At 43.3% G+C, this 21,894-nt stretch overlaps 1 protein-coding gene across 3 annotated transcripts; it reads right to left on the bottom strand.

Moving 5' to 3' along the window:
- Positions 1–4,533: 4,533 nt before the first annotated feature.
- On the bottom strand, positions 4,534–21,268 carry LYVE1 (lymphatic vessel endothelial hyaluronan receptor 1). 3 transcript variants are annotated; one of them, XM_034770020.1, is made up of 7 exons: positions 21,108–21,268; positions 15,784–16,528; positions 14,127–14,289; positions 13,875–14,014; positions 7,736–8,017; positions 6,391–6,469; positions 4,534–5,679 (listed from the first exon to the last, which is right to left on the bottom strand). In XM_034770020.1, exons 2-7 carry the CDS (start codon positions 15,818–15,820, stop codon positions 5,493–5,495), a joined length of 888 nt encoding a protein of 295 aa, XP_034625911.1. In that variant the 5' UTR covers positions 15,821–16,528; positions 21,108–21,268; the 3' UTR covers positions 4,534–5,492. The 3 variants fall into 3 exon arrangements, with proteins under 3 accessions (XP_034625911.1, XP_034625910.1, XP_034625909.1); XM_034770019.1 differs by lacking the exon at positions 21,108–21,268 and adding an exon at positions 20,258–20,649; XM_034770018.1 differs by lacking the exons at positions 15,784–16,528; positions 21,108–21,268 and adding an exon at positions 20,258–20,648.
- Between the last annotated feature and the right edge of the window lie 626 nt (positions 21,269–21,894).

The following is a 21,894-nucleotide window of genomic DNA, read 5'->3' as shown; positions in this document are numbered from 1 at the left end:
CCCCCCCCCCCAGAACTCCCAACACCCCTCTTGTCCCCTGACAGCCCCCTCCTGGGACCCCTGCTCCTAACTGCCCTCCAGAACCCCACCCCCTACCTAAGCCTCCCTGTTTCTTGTCCCCTAACTGCCCCCTCCTAAGACCCCCTCCAAATGCCCCCCAGGACCCTACCCCCTACCTGTACCCTGACTGCCCAAAACCTTATCCACACCCCAGAAAGCCCCCCCGTCTCTTGACTGCCCCCTCCAAAACCTCTCTGCCCCTTCTCCGACCCCCTGACCCCATTGTTGTTGGCCTTTCTTCACCTAATGTCTCGGTGAACTTGCTCAGGAACTGCCTGAGCTGCTGGGCAGCAGCGGGGGTGGAGCTCCAGACTGCCGGAGCCGATCTGCGATGCAGGGAGGGAGGGAGGGAGGGAGTGATTTCTGCTGGGGGGGGGGGGGGGGGAGGAGGAGTCCTCTCTGGCTGAGTGTTGGAGCCCCATGTAAGTGACACCGTCCGGCCGGCAGCACTGTTAGCCGCGCGCGCTCTGCATGGGGGGGAAGTCCGGACATTTACAAATTCCTCCCGGACGCTATTTTTAGCTTAAAAAGCCGGACATGTCCGGGGGAATCTGGACGAATGGTAACCCTAACCCAACCCAGCCCTGCCGGAGGGGAGGAGAGAGAGAGAGAAGGGTGCTCCTTGCGGGGGAGAAAAGGGGAGTGCTCCGTGGGGTGTGTGGGAGGAGAAGAATGGACAACCAGGGCGACTCCAGGCACCAGCGCAGCAAGCACCTGCCTGGGGTGGCAAGCCGCAGGGTGCAGCCTGCCGGTCGCCCTGAGGGTGGCAGTCAGGCTGCCTTCGGCAGCATGCCTGCGGGAGGTCCCCCGGTCCCGAGAGGCACCCCTGCTTTTACACACCCCAAATACTCTGTCCAGCACCTCCCAAATACCATCTCCCAGTACACACACACCCCTCCAGCACCCCAAAATACCCCCTCGAGCTCACCCCCTCCCCCCGCAGCAGTGTCCTCTATTACGGAACTTGAAATACAGGTGGGGTCACCCTAGATACAGTTGAATTTTAAAGGCAGGTGTTTCTGTTCTACCTCATGGAGTGACCGCAATGGGGCCAGGCTCTGGAAGTCTCAATGAGCTACAATCCCAGCTGGGTCCCCAGAGGTAGTTCCAGAAGGGCGGGGTGATTCCCTGCACAGCCCAGGCAGAGGCAGCGTTGCCCTTTTCTCTCCCCTCATTCTGAAGGCTGGGCCCGAACCCATGACACAAGGTTGGGTGAGCTGGGTACACGCTGGGAAAAGCCCTGAGTGGGGGGACTCAGGCTGGTGCAGTGAAGGGAGCAGAGCCCGGAGGCCTCCAGCCTGGCTCTTTTTCTCCTTCCCCTCTCCACCTAGTACCTTCTGTACCCCGCTGCGGCTGGGCTGAATCTCGCCCCAGGGGGCCCAGCCGAGGGACACCCCGTCTCTCTCTCGCTTTCCCGGGGGTCTTTCTCGGAGTCAGGGTCACCGTCCACTGACGGAAGAGGTGCCTGGCGGTTGCGGGGAGTCTCGCTTGCTCAAGTGGAGATGACTCCGTCCAAGGCAGAGTGGCGCCTGCCGACATTCCCCGCTCCGGCGGGGTCTGTCCACCAGCTACCTCGTCCCTGGAGCGCAGGGTCTCGCCTCTGCCCCACACAGAGGGAGCCCTCATTGCTCAGTGTATAACAGGGGGATCGCTTAGCCTCCTGTACAACACGAGCAAGAGCCTTGTGTCCAGCAAGCATAAATGGGAGTGGTTCCCCCCGGGCTTTGTCTGTGGGTCTGGAAGCCCGGGAGGGCGCCACCCCTCACTCCCAGGCTGGGGTTGGCCGCATGGCTGGAGTGAGACTGCTATCTAGCCCTGTCCACACGGGGGACAGAGAGGGGGACACGGGGGCACACATCAGAGCTCCTCACCTATGATATAGGAGCACAAGCCCCATGGACTCTTGCCCTCGGTTTTACAATTGTACTTCTTTTTTCTTTCTTTTTGTGTGTGTGTTTTTTCTTAATAGTTATATTTTTACCTTTTTAATATATTTTACTTGTATTTCCTTTTTTATTTTATTGTTGTTTATATATATATTAAGTTTCTTTTAATTTTATTTCCCCTTTTATGGTTTTTATGTATTTTACAATTCTTTTATTTTTCAGTTTTTATTATTTTACTTTTTTAAGTCTGTTAATATTTTTGTATTTTATTCATTATTACTATTTTAAATTTATTTTGCACTTTTTATAAATGTATTATTTTTCTATTTTTTATTCTATTTTATGTGAATCGTATATTGTTGTCCAATCATTTGGGCTCCTATCTTCTCTCACTCCAGTGAGGATCTTCAGCCTCTCACCCCATCATGGTAGTCATGCGCCGCCCCAGCCAAGTCTCTTTGTCCCCTGACTCCACCCAGACCCTCCACCACCACCATTCCAGCCCATGGTGCTGAAGTGCACACCCCCTGGCTTGAAGTGGTTTCCATCCTATATTTACAGATTGGTTCACTGACACTCAGCACCCCACTATAAAAATGGTTCCAGCACCTCTGATCCAGCCTGGTCCCTTGTCCCAGGAGTCAGCTGACTGGTGTGGGGGCCAAAGGGCTGAGCTGGGTTTTACAGTTCAGTCAACATAACCAAATAAAGCATGTTTGCAAGCCTCTGTGAAAAAGTGGTAGCCTAAGGGAAGTTAGGCACCAACTTCTTTTAGAGCATAAAGTGCTATAGAAAGTTAACAGTACTCCTATGTTTTACCCCACCCATAAAACTTTGGCTGTTTTATCAAAATGTAAATTAATGTGATCATTTAACATAACTTTCTTAAATCCAAGGAATGAGGTTAGTCCATATAAGGGACAAATTGTCAAGGCCCCAGGGCTCACATAAGTCAGGGATGGGCATTGTTTTAAGAACATGAATAGAATAGAATCTGACTCCTGGTTAGGAAGAAAACAATTCAGTGATAGAGTGGGGATACACAACTGGATACACAACTGCAGTTATTGCTGTAGCTCCATAAGCAGGCTGAACTGACTTATTCCCTGCCCTCCATCTCTTCTCTTCCTCTCCTCTGGTAGATGCATAGGGAATCTCCTAGCATGGGCCACCTAATTCGTCTCTCCTTTCCTGGACTAATCCATGACCTCAAAGGAATAATTGTGATCTTATTACCTCTTACTAGCCACCAAGAAGGCACACTGGATGCACAAGCCTAAGCACAAATATTCCCTTTGAGTAAAGCAAGTGGGTTTAAATATCTTTTAAAAAACAGCTCTGACAAATGCTGCATTTAATAAATTCCTTTGCAGATCAATTCCATCAGCCAGGGAAAAGTGGTTTTACTGAACAGCCATTATGGATAAAAGCAAAAGGAACAAAGGAAATCGCACTGCAGAATTGTGAAGGAGTGGGGAAGCATGACAGATGAAGCTACAGAATAAGTGGGAAACAGGGCCGGCTCCAGGCACCAGCTAAAGAAGCAGGTTCTTGAGGCTGTCAATACCAAAGGGCAGCACTCCAGCTGCTATTGGGGCAGCACGTCTGGGTCTGCAGCGCAGTAATTCGGTGGCGAGTCCCTCAGTCCCTCTCGGAGTGAAGGACCTGCCACCCAATTGCCACCGAAGAGTGGAATGGCGCAATCGTGCTGCCGCGGCTTTTTTTTTTTTTTTTTTCCGCTTGGGGCGGCAGAAAACCTGGGGCCGGCCCTGGGGACAACAAAGGATACTGGTGCCAGAGCTGCCGAGCCTGCCTCACCTCACGCCAGGGGAAAGAGTCACACTCACAGGTGAATTCCTTCCCCCACCCCTCCCCTTCCCTTCCCAGAGACCCCAGCAGCCAATCCCCTCCCTCAGACTGTGCTGCATTCGGCTCTAGGACCCAGCAGCCCTGCTGTTAAATGCTCCACTGCTTCCCGTCTGTCCGGGCTCCGGGCAGAGCGGTGCCCCCAGGTAGCGTGGTGCCCTAGGCGGTTGCCTGTTCTGCCTATGGCTAAGGACGGCCCTGAGCATGCACTAAAACTGTAACAGACTAATCTTTTTTGGCTTAGGCACAGAGGGGAGACACTCAACACTCATTAGTAGGTTACATTAGCTTATACTTTAAATGCTGCTCTATTTTCATTCTGTTAACAACCTGGATTACCAGAACTCACGTTATTTCCTTTCAGACAACATGGCACTAATTTGGGTACTGGTTATAGCAACTCTATGCTAAAATGGCTGCCATAGCAGAAGATATTTTGTGATATGTCTTTCAAACTAATCTGCCTACTGAAGGGCATTTTAAACATGTACAGCAAATGTTATCCAAAATGTTTGTTAATAGAGATATGAGGTACATTTGCTATTGTTACTGCAAATTCATGTTTAGATTATACAACTTTTATGAAATTAACATAACATCAGCCGTGTGTTTCTGTCTCTTTTTCAAGTACAGTATAATATTGAGGCAATGTGTACTGTTTGGATTTTCCTGGGAGGTAGTTTTCATGAGAATAATAAATAAAACAGATGTAACAAATAAATATATCTACTGTACTTTATTTTCTTATTAAATGCTGTAAACTTCCCATGCCACTGTTTCTTTTGAAAACACATTGAAATAGACATCAGAGACCTTTATGATACAGATTGTGATACAGTTTTAAAGGTGTTTTTACTGTCAGTTATCTGAAGAATGATGCAGTCTTGAGTTTAATAAATAAAATTGTAAATTATGCTACAGTGATATACCCAAGAAAATACTTCATTGTTGATTACATTATACTCAGTATAAATACCTTACTTATATTTATAGTAAATCTAAAAGTCCCCTTGTTTGGGAACTTACAGGCTAGGGGGCTGATTCATCAACCCTTACCTGAGTAATCCCCACTCATGCCAGCAGTGCTTTTGAACTCAATGGAACTACTTGCCTGAATACGAATTGTCTGAACGAGTAAGGTTTGCAGGATCAGGTATTAATTGTGGATGCTATTACATTATCAGACAACCTCCAGCATAGAAAGAAACATACATTTTATTTTAGATGTGTTGATCTGAATTTTAGGCAAACAATTATACACTGTGTCTCAATCAACAAGGCATTCTTAGACTTAGTTACTTCTTGTTAAAATGGAAAATGTTGAGTTGTGAGATGGTTGTTTTATTTTATTTTTAATATTAATATGAATAAGATACCATGTTTCTGCAAAAGAACATTTTATACCAAAGAGGAAGTGTAATTAATAGTCATAGAATGCTGACTGTACAAACATTTGAACTAAGAAATATGCATTCACCTTGCCAGTATTTACAATAATATAATACCCTAGCTCTTATAAAGTGCTTTTTCATTAGTAGCTCTCAAAGCACTTTACTTTTCAAAGATAGGTAGGTATCATTATCCCCTTTTTAAGATGGGGAAACAAACAATTTATAACTGTTTTGCTAATTCTGCATTCTTCATTTTAAATCTGTAAAACATGCTGTTATATTTATCCTTTCAAACTTCTGCTTCCATACATTTTACTGTGGCCTCTGGCTTGGTTTGAGGCTCTTCTGCTTTTTTCCCATTATTCTTTGATTCCTTCTCAGGAGCATTGTCAATTGACTTAGCGTCTTTGATGACTTTGGCTTCAATCCTTTCTTTTTGGGGCTTCTTGTTTGAAAATGGGCGGGTTCTCTTGTACCTTTAAATAGAAATATTAAAGCAAATTAGAACAGAAACACTACCAGGTAGCACACATATTATGAGCGCTGAATAATCACAGAATAGATTCAATACAAAGTATCTAGAATTATCAACTGATCCTGCAGGTCATACTCAAGCAAAACTCCCAGTAAAGCCATGGGAATGCTGAATTAGTCCCCCTCCAGTGGTCAGATGGTTTTTAGACTTAGTTCTTAAATATTTTTAAATCAGACAACATATATCAGAAGTAGCAGTACATAATGGTGAAACGCAATTTCAGACATATGCAGCTTTTAGATTGGATTTAACAATCCATTGCCTTGAATGTCTGTCTGCATCACTATATAAGCTTTACAAATGTTAATCTTTCTGAACACAACCATAATTCAAGAATAAGAATTCTTCTATCAGGACTGGGATGGTAGAAAGGTGCAAGAAGAAAAATATACTAACACTACAGCAGATACTTAAATGTAGACAGATGAGCTGACATGCAGAAATCACACACCTGGCACATGATTACTTGATTAAGCTCCTTCCTATGACAGGCATTCAGCTACAACAACAATAAAGTTTATCTGCAGAGCTACAGATACTCACATTTCACTCTTCTTTTTCATATGTTTTAATTAAATTTTTACTATATATAAATATGAATATTCATCAGCTGTAATCTAAGAGTAAATACATTATGAAAGAAAGAGCTTACTTTTTGATATAGCAGACTGCAAGAACAGCCGATGCCACAAAGAAGATGAGTGCCAGTACCAGGAGTGCAATGGGTACACCTAAAGATAAAATGATATAGATAACTGATGTGTTTATCTTGATTTTTTTTTAAATAGTCTTAGTTCTTAAATCAGCCTTTCTGAAAATTCATGTGCCTAAGGTCAGATTCTGCTAAAGGCAGCCTTGAGTAAGTGGGTCCAGTCCCCATGGAAATATCTAGTTCAAATTCACAATGACCTAAGCAGAGGCATCAATTACACTCATTTTGCACACCAGCTGAGTGCAAGTTACACTACTTTGCCATTTATACCCAGTACTTTTTCCATTAAAGTCAATGGTAGTTTTGCCATTGAGTTAAAGGGGAACTACTTCAGGCTTGTTTTGATATTTAGACTACTGTTTTTGTCACCGTTGAATTTGAATTATAATCTCAAAATAATCTTTACTGCCTATTAAAGCAGGGGAATTTAGAGAAATACATCACTACAATGATTTTGTTCAGGTATATGGTATGTTCTCTTGTTCTTTAGGAAGACATCCTATGTAAATTGTATGTGATTGCATACAAAATATATATAATCAAAGGAAAGCTTTTTAAAAAACACTTCAGTTAAGGATTGTCATCAGGATTATTAAACAGGAAACAAGGGATGAGCTGATGTTCTTTCCAGGCAGATAATGAATGCTGGATGAAAATTTCAGAGTCATTACCCTGGAAACGTATTTATTGTAAAACCGAAGGGCCAGGGTTTGCCAAAGATTTGTACCCAGACTGCTCTGTTAGCTATATAATCTACACAGTTGCATACATGCATATATTATTCTACACCATATTTTCCAAGTAGTACAGTAAAAGTTGAGGATCAGAAAGATATAGTGATTATTGGCATGTAAGAAAATGACACAGTTTTGCTTTTTTTGTTTAACACTAGGTTTTGTGTGGGTGTTTGATAGCTCTATCCTGGCAGGTGTGAGAACCAATTAGGTTTTTCACTTGCACCAAGCATGTAGCGTATGTTGGCATAATTCCCATTGACTTCCTCAGAAGTAGGAACAGAACTTATGTGGTAAAATTCCACTGATTCCTATTAAAAAGCTAAGTAACGTTACATTTAATCCTCCACAAATATACTAATTAATTTTCAAAAGAAAAGGAATTTCGTTTGTGTTACTAGTTTTGGCTTTGCAAATACTTATATTCTTATTCTGCCCTCATACACTCATGTGTAACAATCCTTGATTTTGGTTCTAGCTATGCACACTAACCCACTATAAAACACTATTTAATAACTAGGGTACATATAAAAAAGACATATAGCCTTTACCTCCGAAGACAACACTATCATTTGTAAAGGCAGCTTGGTTTCCATTAGGCATTGCCATCTCCTCTTCACTTTCCAAAATAGTCTGTACTGTTGGTAAAATGGTTTCCGTTACACATTTTATGCGAAAGGTCTTCCGAGATATTTGGGGTTTTGGTGACTCAGTAGCAGTAGGCATCTCTGTGATGCCCTGAGATGAAGCTGTTGAAGATGAGTTTACTTCTGGATCTGTTGCAGATAACAGGGTTGTACCTGTTTCTGGTATGCATGAATCAATCCAAATATCTGCAAAGGGGGAAAGGCAGTGTAATGAGTTGCACGGGGCGCTATTGCAAAATTTTGCACATACCTGAGGCAAACCACACATTGATCTATGGTGGATATTTTCAGAACTTTTTCTGAGGGTATGCAGTGTGGTAATGAGATGACTATTACTCATACCTATTGATACTAGAGTGACAAGGTGGGTGAGTAATATCTTTTATTGGACCAATTTCTGTTGGTGAGAGAGAGGAGCTTTCAAAGCTTACACAGAGCAGTTTTTCAGGTCTCTGTAAGCTTGAAAGCTCCTCTCTCTCACCAACAGAAGTTGGGCCCATAAAAGATGTTGTCTTGTCTCTCTAATATCTTGGGACCAACACAACTAAAACAACTCTGGATACAACTATTGATACTGTTTATTACTATGTATTTATTCACAGAGGCTTAGATTTAGCATGTCTAACTTTAAGTATAAGAGTAGTTCCAGATTACTCACCTGCTTAAAGTTAGGCACATGCTTAAGTACCTTTCTTAACAGGGAACAAAGCCCACAAGTGTGGCAAAACTCCTTTTACAATGGCATACAAAAGACAAGATCCTTGCCAGAAAGAGCTTACAATATAATTTCCTGTATTACACATGACAAGGAAACAAAACAAAATGGAGGGAAGAACTGAGTAAGAACACAGATTACATTGTCATGTGGTTACCCAGCATTTTGAGGTTCATTTACATCATTTCAGGTGGTGCTATGAGCCCTGCCTTATTAGCATGGTTATCCAACACTTCCCAGTATAAACCCCTGGTTTCACCTGCTTATAACTTTGCCAAACGGTAACCATTTTGACTGAAATTTTACATGCCTGGTGTCGACCTCAGACTGATTTTTTTTTCCGGCCAAAGAAGTTTAGCGCTTTCCAAGAACAAGATTAGGGGAAAGTATGTTATTTTGTCCATGTCAAAACATTCAGGCAACCTTTTCTTTGAGAAGTTATAATGCCCACACGCTTTGGAGCAGGGACTTGAAGTTCGGCAGTGGGGTTATATTTGTGTCAGGAATGTGTCTTTTTCTGTCCCCAAGAAAATACATGCAAATTTGGCCAAGCTATAAACCTTTGAAAATCTGTAGTTCGCACATTATCCTAATAGGGTTGCCAGGTGTCCAGTTTTTGACCAAAACGCCCAGTCAGAAAGGGACCCCAGTGGCTCTGGTCAGCACTGCTGACCAGTCTGTTAAAAGTCCAGTCGGCAGCGCAGCAGGGCTAAGGCAGGCTCCCTATCTGCCCTGGTTCCGTGTGGCTCCTGGAAGCAGCAGCATGTCTCCCCTCCGGCTACTATGTATAGGAGCTGCCAGGAGGCTCCACATGCTGTCCCCGCCTCAAGTGCCAGTTCTGCAGCTCCCATTGGCTGGGAACCATGGCCAATGGGAGCTGTGGGGGTGGCGCCTGTGGACTGGGCAGTGTGCAGAGCCACCTGGCCACACCTCTGCATAGGACTGGAGATGGAACATGCCGCTGCTTCCGGGAGCTGCTTGAGATAAGTGCCACCCAGAGTCTGCACCCCCTCCCACACCTCAACTCCTGCCCCAGCCCTGATCCCCCTCCCACCCTCCGAACCCCTCAATCCCAGCCCAGAGCCCCCTCCTGCACCCAGAACCCCTCATGCCCAGCCCCACCCTAGAGCCTGCACCCCCACCGGAGCCCTCACCCCCCCTGCACTCCAACACCCTGCACCAGCCTGGAGCTCCCTCCTTCACTCCAAACCCCTCATCCCCAGCCCCACACCAGAGCCTGCACCCTCAGCCGGAGCCCTCACCCCCCTGCATCCCAAGCCCTGCCCCAATTCTCTTCCTGTCCTACAAACCCCTCAGTCCTAGCCCAAAGCCCTCTCCTGCACCCCAAATCTCTCATCCCTGGCACCACCTCAGAGCCCGCACCCTCAGCAGGAGCCTTCACCCCTCCCACATCCCAACCCACTGCCCCAGTCTGGAGCCCCCTCCCGCACCCTGAACTCCTCATTTCTGGCCACACCCCACAGTTCTCACCCCCTCCAGCGCCCCAACCCCCTGAGCCAACCCAGTGAAAATGAGCGAGTGAGTGAGGGTGGGGAGAGTGAGTGACAGAGGGAGGGGGGATGGAGTGAACGGGGGCGGGGCCTCGGAGGAGGGGTGGGGCAAGGGTGTTCAGTTTTGTGCGAGTAGAAAGTTGGCAACCCTGTAGCCTAATGAGAGTTATATAAGCACCTTATCTTCAGGGACAGCCAGTAACTTAGACAAATTGCATAAATGATGCCTGTAAAAAACTGCACCTTTAAAATTATAAGTGGAAAACTGGAATTCTGGGTAAGGCTGGAGTGAAAATGTGACTAATGAGGAATTGGTCATTGGTTCTTGCTGGTACTCTTACATAATCTGAAAACTATAAAGTTATCATTATATTAACCAGCTGAATATGTTATAGAAATAATGGACGGAAATGACTTATGTACAGTTCTTAATATGAGTCCCAGGTGGGAAGCTGATGACGCATTTTCATTCACAAAGTAAGAGGATAGATGACATAGAGTTGTACTTTTTTCGCTATGGCCTTTAAGTGACTCTACACACTGCAGCTGGAAGGTCAAACTGCAGCGAAATGAGCTCTTGCCAAATACTTTTGTTATAAGAGCTCTAGCAAGTGGCAATTTGGCCATTAGGATAAATGGTGATTCTTCATTCCCTAAGTTAAATAAAAATTGCTTCCTAATAGCATTTAACAGGCTTAATTTGCTCTACTAAATAATATGACAACAATGTAAAATAGTGACATTTCTCTGTATTTAAACCTGCAAAAGTAAGGAATTCAGGGTTAAGATTGCCACGTTGTCTTTACCCAGCTCATCTTATAGGTGTAGTACAATCCAAAATACTACACAGATAAAAAAAAGCGCCACATTTTAAAAGAACAGTTCAAGCATACACAGACGTGATACAGCCCATACAAAATCAGCGATATTAAAAAAGGGTAGCTTTTTAAACAAGACACAGTTTTAGCTAACCTCCCACATAGGTTTGTAAACCCACACATGAGAGTTTTGAACTGTAGAGAAGGATCAAGTTTGCCCCAATCACATCTTTTTTAATTGGACTGTTTAAATGGCTAATCCATTTCGGACACTGTTGTTCCTATGGATATATCCAAGGAGTACCTCCATCCTGGATTTTTCTCACATCACTCCCACTCCAACAAGGCTACTCATGAAGGTCATTAACAAATTCCTTCTGGCCATGTCTAAAGTGAGTTGTTGGGAGAGGGGGAGTCAGTTGTCAAGGGCTGTTCCTGAGGAACAGGTGACATAGACACCGGCCCAGCTGAGGAGGTATGAAGCAGTTGAGCCTTCCAAAGATTCCAGGGGAATGGTAAGCCTTCCATAAGAGAGCTAGGCATACAGACTGTTTATTGTGTTAAAATCCTTTTTCTCTTCTGCTTTGCTGTGTTTCTATTATTAAGATTAAACATTATTTTGTTTTAAGATAGTTGGCTAGTCACTGTATTCAGTGCTGACCACAAGCTCCCAAAGGGAAGAATTGCTGGGGCCAAACCAAAGAATGGTAGCCCAGGGCCTGCTCTATGGAGGGAAGAATTGTGAGATTCCACCTCAGAACAGGTAAGGACGTCAGGCTTAACACTTGAAGTGTGATCTCAGAAAAACCAAGGAAGGGAGTTAGAGGTGCAGGTAGACCTGTAACCATGACACTCATATTCTCCCATAACTTCAATGACCATTTCTACAATGATGGCACCCCCATTTCTCGCTCTATTCCTGAACTCCCTTCTTTTGTCCAGTCTCAACATGTCTATCTCATTCGACTTCTCTTGCTGGATGCACTGTCACCATCTCATGGTCAACAAGTCAGAACAAACCTTATTTCTTTCCTCCTTATCCTTCTCTTTTACCTACCTTCTCTACTACTGTTGACAATATTATCATTCTTTCTATTATTTAAACCAACAATCCCTAGGCCCTGTTTAACTCCACTCCCTCTTTCTCTCCTAAGACTCAGGCTCTAGCTAATCCTGATGCTTTTTTCACTATAACAACTCTAAAATCATGGGCGGCACAGGAATCAAAGGCTGGGGAAGGCTGAGCCTCCCCAAACAACCTTGCATGGCCCCACCCACGCTCTGCCCTCAGGCTCCTTCCTGCTTCCCGGCGCTGTGCTGAGGGGGGCTCTTTCCCCCACCCTCCCCATGGCCCGAGGCTACGGTTGGGGCTAATGGGGGCTGGCCTGTGCTCCGGGATTGGGGGGGACTGCTCCACCCAACCACCCGGCGTTCCAGGGCTGGGGAAGGGGGGCTGCACTGCCCACCTGGCACATGGGGGGGGCATGCCACTTGCCCAACTGCCTGGCACTCAAGGGTGGGGGTGGGTGTCCCAGGACTGGGGAAGGTGATGGTGGCCGTGGGGGGGGGGGGCGGGGCTTTGGGCTCCTGCAGGAGGGGTGGGGACTCGGGCAGAAGGAACAGGCCGGGCCAGGGGCTAGCCTCCCTGAGCCTGGGGTTCACCCACTGCCCATCTCCAAAATCCATCGTTCCTTCTCCCCACAGCTACCTAGATATTACTCCATTTCCTAGTTGCTCTCCACTCTTCCATCTTTCTCATTCCAGGCCATTAAAAATGCTTCCATCAAAATCACTTGCCTTTATTGCTGTTTTTTCCACATTCCACCATTTCTTGGATCTAAAAAAGTTCAAACTTCAATTTACATTCTAGGCTCTCCAAAATTTATCTCTGCCCTCTGTCCTATCTTCAGTGGACACACAGAGCAATCAATCACTGTTTTCTTTATAACAGCCTTTAATATATTTGAAGACTTATCAGTTTCCCTCTCATCTTTTCCTTTGGCTTGGGTGGAATCACTAATGTGACAATCTAATTTCTCCCCTTGTTATAAATAAAATAAAATAAATTAAATTAATGGAGATATCCCATCTCCTAGAACTGGAAGGGACTTTGAAAGGTCATCAAGTCCAGCCCCCTGCCTTCACTAGCAGGACCAAGTACTGATTTTGCCCCAGATCCCTAAGTGGCCCCCTCAAAGATTGAACTCACAACCCTGGGTTTAGCAGGCCAATGCTCAAACCACTGAGCTATCCCACCCCTGTGAAAAAAATAAAGGCCATTTAATCCAGCCCCCTGCCTTCACTAGCAGGACCAAGTACTGATTTTGCCCCAGATTCCTAAGTGGCCCCTTCAAGGATTGAACTCACAACCCTGGGTTCTAGTAGGCTAATGCTCAAACCACTGAGCTATCCCTCCCCCAATATTAAAAATCTGTTACAGGACTGTCTGAAGTAAAATACAAGGCTGTATAGATGGGGATTCTGGGAATATGTAACAATGGTTGCTTTGGAGTTTACTACCTAGTATGGACTTTAGCCAGAATAAATGTATTTTAATTTAGGTATTTTTAGATTTAATTTAGTTTGTTGGGTCATTTTTTATTTTTGCAGTAAAATAATATATATCATGAAACAACATTGTTGTTACTGAAGGAGTATAAACTGGCTATGCGTTTGCATGTGTTTGAAACCTTTTCACTAGCACAAGCATGACTGAACATACCTAAGGGCTTCACATAGCTGACTCCACATAACTGAATATAATGAAGAAAGCCTTATTCAAGAACTTTAATTACAGCATCATTTTATTAATTTAGATGAACTAAATGGAACTTCTGTCCATCTAGCATCCTGCATTTAGCAACAGCTCTTTTTTTTCCCCTAGAGGGGAAAGATACAATCAGCCATCTAAGATTAGAAAAAAAGCACTAACAATTTTTCTATGAAGATTTGAAATAATAAAACTAAATGTAAAGACTCTAGGTCTCATGCCTACTTACCTGAAGAATTGAAGCAGAAACAATGATATCTGTGGGAGAGAGGGACTTTCCAATCTGCTACTCCAGTTTTGTTCTGACCACATTTTGGATTTGGGATAACCCGAGAAATGACAAGCCATTTATCTGACACCCATCCAAAGCTAGAATAAAAAGTATCAATCCCTTTAATATTGGATGCATTCACAAGCATATTGGTGTATGTAAGGAAATGGAGCTGCTAAAAGCTGCTGGTAACTTACAGACTTCACGTACCTGCATGTTTCAAAGCCATGATTCCAGGCCTTCTCAACCTGGGTTTTGCTTGCCAGCTGTAACCCCAGCTGTCTACATGCACTTTCTGCATCTGAGAAATTCAGTTTCTTTGGATGAGAAATTAGGGTTATGCCTGCAATCCTGCACTTCTGAACGGTGAGGTCTGTAAATTAAACATAAATATAACCTTAGAATTTATTCTTTTATTTTAAGTAAGTGCCTGTGTGTGTAGTGGTGCATATTGTTGTTCACTTTTTAAGTTTTATGGGTATTAGTTCATTAGAGGAGTTACCTTCCAGTGGGAGAGTTAATTTAGCCTTTTATAAGAAAATAATCAGTTTTGTTCACCCCAACAGTCTAATAGTTCAGAGGGTAAGGAGGACTCGTCACTATGGCTAGACTATGACAATATATATTTAAAAAAATTAATTATAGATGGCAACTTTGAGCCTGTACATGGGGGCAGCCATCTTGCTAAAGAGGATGTCGTTTGTGACACATGTGCGTGAGAGCCCCATGGGTGGGCTGGAAACCAGTTTTCCCACCTGATTAATAATGTCTTAAAATAATAAAACTAGTGCTTATGATAAAACACTAATGACCTCAGCATAGTGAGCTTCACACAGTGACAGGGTTACAAGGCCTGCCATGGGTAGCAAACATGGTTGGAAGCGTGTGGAGTTTACTTACAAAAAGATGCCCATTAGAGGAATTTTGTAATTGTTAATTTCGTCACCTCCACTCTGCTGAGCTGTAACTTTTTAGGCCATTGGGGAAACTCAGACACCTTTGATATCATTTTAAAAGAACGTAACAAGGTTCAAGCATGGGCCAAATTAAGTTACTTACTATCTTTCATCAGAGGTGCTGGAACAATGTGTATAGTGGGGGTGCTGAGAGCAACGGAACCAATCTGTAAACCCCAGATAGAATGAAAACCATTTTCAAGCCAGGGGGTGCTGCAGCATGCCCCCCTCCCCCTGCACCTCTAGTTCCAGCACCTACGTCTTTTACACACGTTGGGCTAGAACCTCGGTTGTGCTGGGGCAGTGCTTGGTACAGATGACGGCTTGGCACAGCTTTACCCCACCTTTTTGTGCTCCTCCTGGGGTCAGCTAGCTGCTTCAAATTTCACCACATTCCAACAGCCCCCAATGGGCAGACAACAATTGCTGGAGCACAGTGGCATTTTGGCCACACCCACTACATCAAGAACTGGGAACGGGTGGGCCAAGGCTGGTTATATCAGCCCTGCACTACATGGGGATTCTCCTGTGCTGGCTTTAGAGCCCAAAGCAACTTGAAGGGGACAGAGAGGGAGAGGGGGCAGGATTTGGCTCTTTAGCTCCATGTACATTCCACCAGGGCCATAAGAAACATAAAGCTGCATTTTTTATGTATAGTAGCAGACAAGCTAAACGAACAAGGAACAACACACTGTAGAACAAACAAGGAACATTGTAGAGACCAAACAGAATGAATATACAGTGGCAACAAAAACCCAATAAATAATCCAATAACTGTTTCTCAGATATCCCCTTCAGACTGTACTAGCCACCGCCATGCATACATTTATGGTGGGAAGGTGTGCCTGCGTATCATAGTGCTCAGCTCAGACAAGGAGAGTGGTCTGATTGTGAAGAGAATGTAAATTTACCTTTGAACGTCCTCTTGGTAGCCAATATATCCTCCATTTGGTCTGACTCCTTCTACTTCAGTCAGCGCCTCCAGACTTAACCCACACTATTCTAGACTGTTCTGTCTCCCCTTTTTCCTCCCAGTCAGACCCAGTCATCTCCTGCTGGGCCTCTCCATGTCCCAGTTGCAGCAATGCAGATCCGACTCTCCTCTCTGCTTCTTAGGCCTAATCCATCCTCTCCTTTCCTGTCTCCAGGGCCTGCTCCACACTTTCCCTCCTTTCATACCATTAACACGTGATCCTTTCCCACCCTTTCTACATTCAGACACAGTCTCTCCTGTCCTTACCCTCTCTGTCCCCAATCCAGGGATTTGCTCAGCATCTGTTAAAATTTGGCTGAGTAGACTTTTTAATGTATAATGATGATGATAGAAGTTTCTTAATGACCAGTCATATTAATTACTAGCCTTAATTTTCCAATCCTCAGAAGGACTTTGAGAAATACAGTGCAGCTTTTCAAATTGAATTGAGCTACTGACTGAATGGAACTTCCTGACACTTGACAAGTTGGCTGGATACTTGTAAATGCCTGACTGATGCATAATATACTCAACAAAAGAAATATTTTCATATGAGAAAAGCAGTCAACTAGATGTTCACTGATGAATGGGAAGAAGGAAGATTCAGTATCCGAAAATGAGGGCTCAGTTGGAGGAAGGAAAAGAAAATAGAGTGAATTGCAGATAGAGTGCAATTTTTTAACCTGAAAAATACAAAAGAAGATAAAATGGAATGTGTACCAGAAATTAACATTTTTGAAACAACTTCTTGGACAGTTATCAGCTTTATTAAAACAACAAGGAGTCTGGTGGCACCTTAAAGACTAACAGATTTATTTGGGCATAAGCTTTCGTGGGTAAAAAGTCTTTCACTCTATGCATCCAAAGAAGTGAGGTCTTTACCCACGAAAGCTTATGCCCAAATAAATCTGCTAGTCTTTAATGTGCCACCAGACTCCTTGTTGTTTTTGTAGATACAGGCTAACACAGCTACCCCCTGATACTTGATCAGCTTTATTGTGAACAATAACTAGTTTTACAAGGTAAGAAAAAGATTAGAAGCAAACAGCAACCACACAATCATCCTACCCTTTTCATGACTTCCTAAATCATCTCTCTGAGTCCTGTGATGAAGCAAACTGAATTTGTGTTGGCTACACAAGCTGCTCTTAGCTAGCCTCTGAGCTCTTCTGTACTTGGCTGGTCTAACAGCAAAAGGATATCTTCATCTCAAAACATATGTTGCACATTTGCAGGAGAAATCTACTTCATTAGAAGAACAGTGGAATTGATTGATTAGGAGAAATAAAATCTGAGAATAAGACAAAGATGGTGGGTGCAGAATAGAATAAAGGGACTTGAGCTGTTGTAAAGTGAGGGAAATGCTTCTGCTTTAATGTGATCTAGGCTCTTTGCTGTTTCGGGAAACTGCTGCTGACATCTCTGTGTTTTTCCCCAGATACTCAGTTCATATTGCGATGTCCTGTCCATGAAGTGCTGTGCGAGTTCCTCTATCTACTGGTAGCAGAGAGGGACATTCTTAGGCTGCCATGGTGAGAAGGATCTTTGCCTGCTGGGATTTTTAAGGGAGGCTAAGACTGTTAGGTACACAAATCCCATTGAATTTCAACAGGAGTTGGGCATCTAATTTCTTTAGCTGCCTTTGAAAATCCCATAATTTGTTGTGTAGGACCCTTCAGTAGATAAGAAAAATAAATCAGTTTGACATTGAAATCTGGTTGTTTACACAGGTAGAAAGAAAATTTCCTCTTTGCAAAGTGTGACTAAATTCGCTTATAGAGACTGATGAGCTCATCCCTGCCATGTTGCAGGAACCTGCATGCTAATAGCTATTGAGGACATAAACGAGAAGGTCATTTTAGGCTGATTTTGAAGATGGGGGCTGAATCAGAGGATGTCTGAGTTTCATTTGACACATGGCAGAAAGATTGCAGCTGGCCCTCAAGGCCTTTGGAAATGACACAAGCTAGTATTATAACTAGCTGTTAAAGGTGTGCGCCTAAAAGGATAGGTATGTGGTATTTATGACTGATACAGTGAGTTACGTAACAAGGTTCATTTAGCTCAAGTGTAGCTTTCTCTGTATGGCACATTCACTAGTGTTTTTTCCCATCTTCCCTACCTTTTACTTATGGGTTAAGAGTTGTGTTGGTCAAAAAAGACTTTGGTGCTTTTTGAAAAATGCCTTGAAAAGTGACTTAAAGCCTAATCTCCATTTTCAAAAGTGACACAGCCTACGTTTCACTGACAGTCAACTTTGAAAACAGAACATAGGCACTTTTGAAAATTGTACCATTATAATTTCCTTTCCCTTGTTAAAGATATATCTCATTTCTGACTGATTCTACTCCCCTCCAACTTACACATCTTGAGGGGAAATAGTCTTGCACTCGTTCTTGGAAATACCAAGTTTAAGTGTGTTGGGCGCCTCTCTTTTATTTGATGCTGCAGTACAGCAATGTTTCATATCTTCGTCAGAATTAGGCTTTGGAGCTTCTGCGTTGTAGCTCCTCCGGAGAGGTCTTTCTGACAGCTGCCACGTAAGTTGGTGGCAGTCAAGACTCTTATTCCACAAACAAATTTTCTATGTGCATTTTTGTTTGTGTGTGCTGGGAGCCACACAGGAAGTGAAAACGTCTGCTTGTGTTCTGAACCAGCAATTCTGTTTTCTTCTGGTGGAAAACTGAGATCCTTCCTGTATCTACAATATGAAAAAGCCTGTAATTGATTTATCAACATCATCACACTGTGTAGTGTGACCTTCTCACAGTTTGTCAGTCTCCCAACAGTCTCCCCCAATCACTATCTAAATATAAGGGAGTTGATTGCTGACAATTGCGTATGTATAGTCATTTGCTTGTATGTGATGTTCCCAACTTCTGCTTCCATCATTTTGTCTTTTAAATGTTGAGCCCACTGGAGACAGGATTGACTTATTTGTGGCGCACATTCTCACTACCCCAGGGGTTCTCAGACTTTATTGCCCCGCAACCCTCTTCTGACACCAAAATTACTACATGACCTCAGAGGGAGAGGCTGATGCCTGAGCCCACCTGAGTCCCACTGCCCTAGATGGGGGTCGGGGGCAAAGCCCAAGCCCCACCACTCTGGGTGTGGGGGGGGCAAAGCTGAAGCCCACGGGCAGGGGCTGTAACCTGAGCCCCGCTGCCAAGTGCTGAAGTCCTCAGGCTTTGGCTTTGGCCCTGGGCAGTGGGGCTCAGGTGTCAACCCTAGGCCCCAGCAAGTCTAAGTCAGCCCTGGCGACCCCATTAAAATGGGGTTGCGACCCACTTTGGGGTCCTGACCCACAGTTTGAGAACCCGTGCACTATACAATCCACCAACAACTAATCAGTAATCTCTTTGCCAGTTTTCTTGGAGCAGTTACTCTCCTCCTCCTTGAACTTCCCTCTCACCTCTAATGGTAGATCTGCCAAGGCAGGGCATCAGGTGATATTGTGGAGGGGATATGCCCTTCTGATCACTGTGTTGTACTTGTTTGATAGCTGAAGAGCAGACTTCAGCTTTCATGGCTTGCAAACCAAGTCTCCAAGTACTTTCTTAGAAGAAGCATTAACCACATAAAAATTAAACAAAAATATTTCATATGAAAATTATATGACTATTTGTTAATGGAATTATGATGCAACCATTGCATTTGAGAGCTATTTAAGGCAGATGCTCCTTTATTAATTCCTGAAATACACTGTCGTCCAAAAAGGGAACTCCCAAGTGTTTGGGTTATTTTTTCTTCCAATAGTAACCAGAGGCAGACTTCATTACCCATAAACTGTACTTCAAGAATCATGCCTATGTCCCTGAGAACTTTGTTGGAGTCTCATATTCACTGTTACGATATTTCAAAATCAAAACAAACAGTTTACATTTAAAATAACATTTTTCTAAGGCACCCAATGACCAATTTCATGCAGTTTCTGTGATTAGATAACCACTCAAAAGCTTTTGCTGTGGCATCTTCCAAAAAATTTGACATCAGGCCAGATTTTCACTTGCTACTAAAAATATCATCAAAAATTAAACAAAAAGTCTTGAGACACATTTGGACATTATTAAAAATGATTCAAATAATTAAATTGGACATAAATATTCAGTGAAAGATATTCACAAGCAAGAATGTTATTGAAAAATATTCGCTTTTGCAATGATTTTTGAGAAATCTGTGGTTTCATATACCTACAAATTATAGGTTACTTTAAAATATATATACATACAGAGTTATATATATTCACAGATGTATTTATACACCTGCATATTTTATTTTCAAACACACTGATTTAGCAAATATCTTTTCTGGAAAAAAGAGAGAAAGAAAACCAATTTACATCTACCTTGAATATATTTTTGGACATTGAGAAAAAGTTGCACACACTGAAAAATTGTAAGAAAACATACCTTTCACATTGAAAGAGCCTTGAGCTAGGAATTTCATAATCCAGATTGAGAACAAAACCAGGATAACTCCAGAATAAGTTCCCATTATCATTAACACCAATAACAAATGAAAAAACTCAGGATGGGTTGTTGCCTATGTTAAAGACAATGGTGTATTGCCAGTCCCCTTGCTCTGGGCTTTGAGATGACTTTCTTGACAGCTACGTAGATGCCACTGTACTGATTCACCAAAAGAATGTCAGCAAATATTTGTTGCTCAGCTAAAAAGGCATCTACTGGTCAAGGGCACTAGCTGGAAATACATTACGTCCCCAGAACATTTCACAGCTGGCTGGCTGGAAAATTCAGCTAATGCTGACTCAGAAAACATACAGCTGAGGAAGGGAGATAATGAAATGTTAGTCTGTCAGTCTTATAAACAGTTTGAAAAATATTTTTCTCTTGCTATTCCTTTTGTAACTGTTCCTGTTTAATTGGGCGTCAGCTCATCACTCATGTAGTGTATTCATTTGTTAATCAACATGTCTAACCGTTAGTACCGAGTACTGGCAATCAGCATTCTTGGGTTACAGTCCCAGCTGTGCTATTGACTTTATATGTGACTCTTGGGCAAGTCACTTAACCGCTCCATGCCTAACATTCCCAATGTATAAAATGGGTATAATAATGCAGAGGTTGATTGAGGCTTAGTTAAGTAAGACACAGAGTTGAGGATGTCCTATCTTGGGTGGTGAATAAGAAATTTCTCTGGGCATTTTCCCTGGATTGTTCCATCAAAGCTGGTGGGGGAAGTTAAACATGTTACTGAATGAGACTTTTGGCTCCCAAATGAAAACTCCCAATAAATCACCTGGCTCATGGAATGAAGGGGTCCTGCTGCCAAACCTTGGAGATCTTGAGAAAGTCACAGCAGACATAAGCCTTCTTGCAGGGCCTTCCTGTGCTGACTCTAGATCCCTGGCATGACCATGACATTTGTATGCCCCTTCATGCTTCGGTCACCATTCCAGAGGACATGCTTCCATGCTGAAGACGCTTGTTTAAAAAAGAAAAAGTTAATTAAATTAGTGATTGAACTCCTAGAGGGAGAATTGTATGTCCCCTGCTCTGTTTTACCTGCATTCTGCCATATACTTCATGTTATAGCAGTTTCGAAGGATGACCCAGCATGTTGTTCATTTAAAGAACACTTTCACAGCCGATATGACAAAACGCAAAGAAGGTACCGATGTGAGATTTCTAAAGACAGCCACAGCATTCGACCCAAAGTTTAAGAATCTGAAGTGCCTTCCAGAATCTGAGAGGGACGAGGTGTTGAACTTGCTGTCAGAAGTCTTAAAAGAGCAATACCCCGATGCAGAAACTACAGAACCCAAACCACCAAAAAAAGAAAATCAATCTTCTGTTGGTGGCATCTGACTCAGATGATAAAAATGAATGTGCGACAGGCTGCATTGTTTTGGATTGTTATTGAGCAGAACCTGTCATCAGCAAGGAAGCATGTCCTCTGGAATGGTGGTCAAAGCATGAAAGGGCATATGAATGTTTAGCATATCTGTTACATAAATACCTTGCAATGCCGGATACAACAGTGCCATGCAAGCGCCTGTTCTCACTTTCAGGTGACATTGTAAATA

Source organism: Trachemys scripta, chromosome 4 (assembly GCF_013100865.1).
Source record: "Trachemys scripta elegans isolate TJP31775 chromosome 4, CAS_Tse_1.0, whole genome shotgun sequence".
In the NCBI taxonomy this organism is placed as follows: domain Eukaryota; kingdom Metazoa; phylum Chordata; order Testudines; family Emydidae; genus Trachemys; species Trachemys scripta.
The sequence above is the reverse complement of the archived record's forward strand: the minus strand, read 5'-3'. Positions and strand labels throughout refer to the sequence as shown.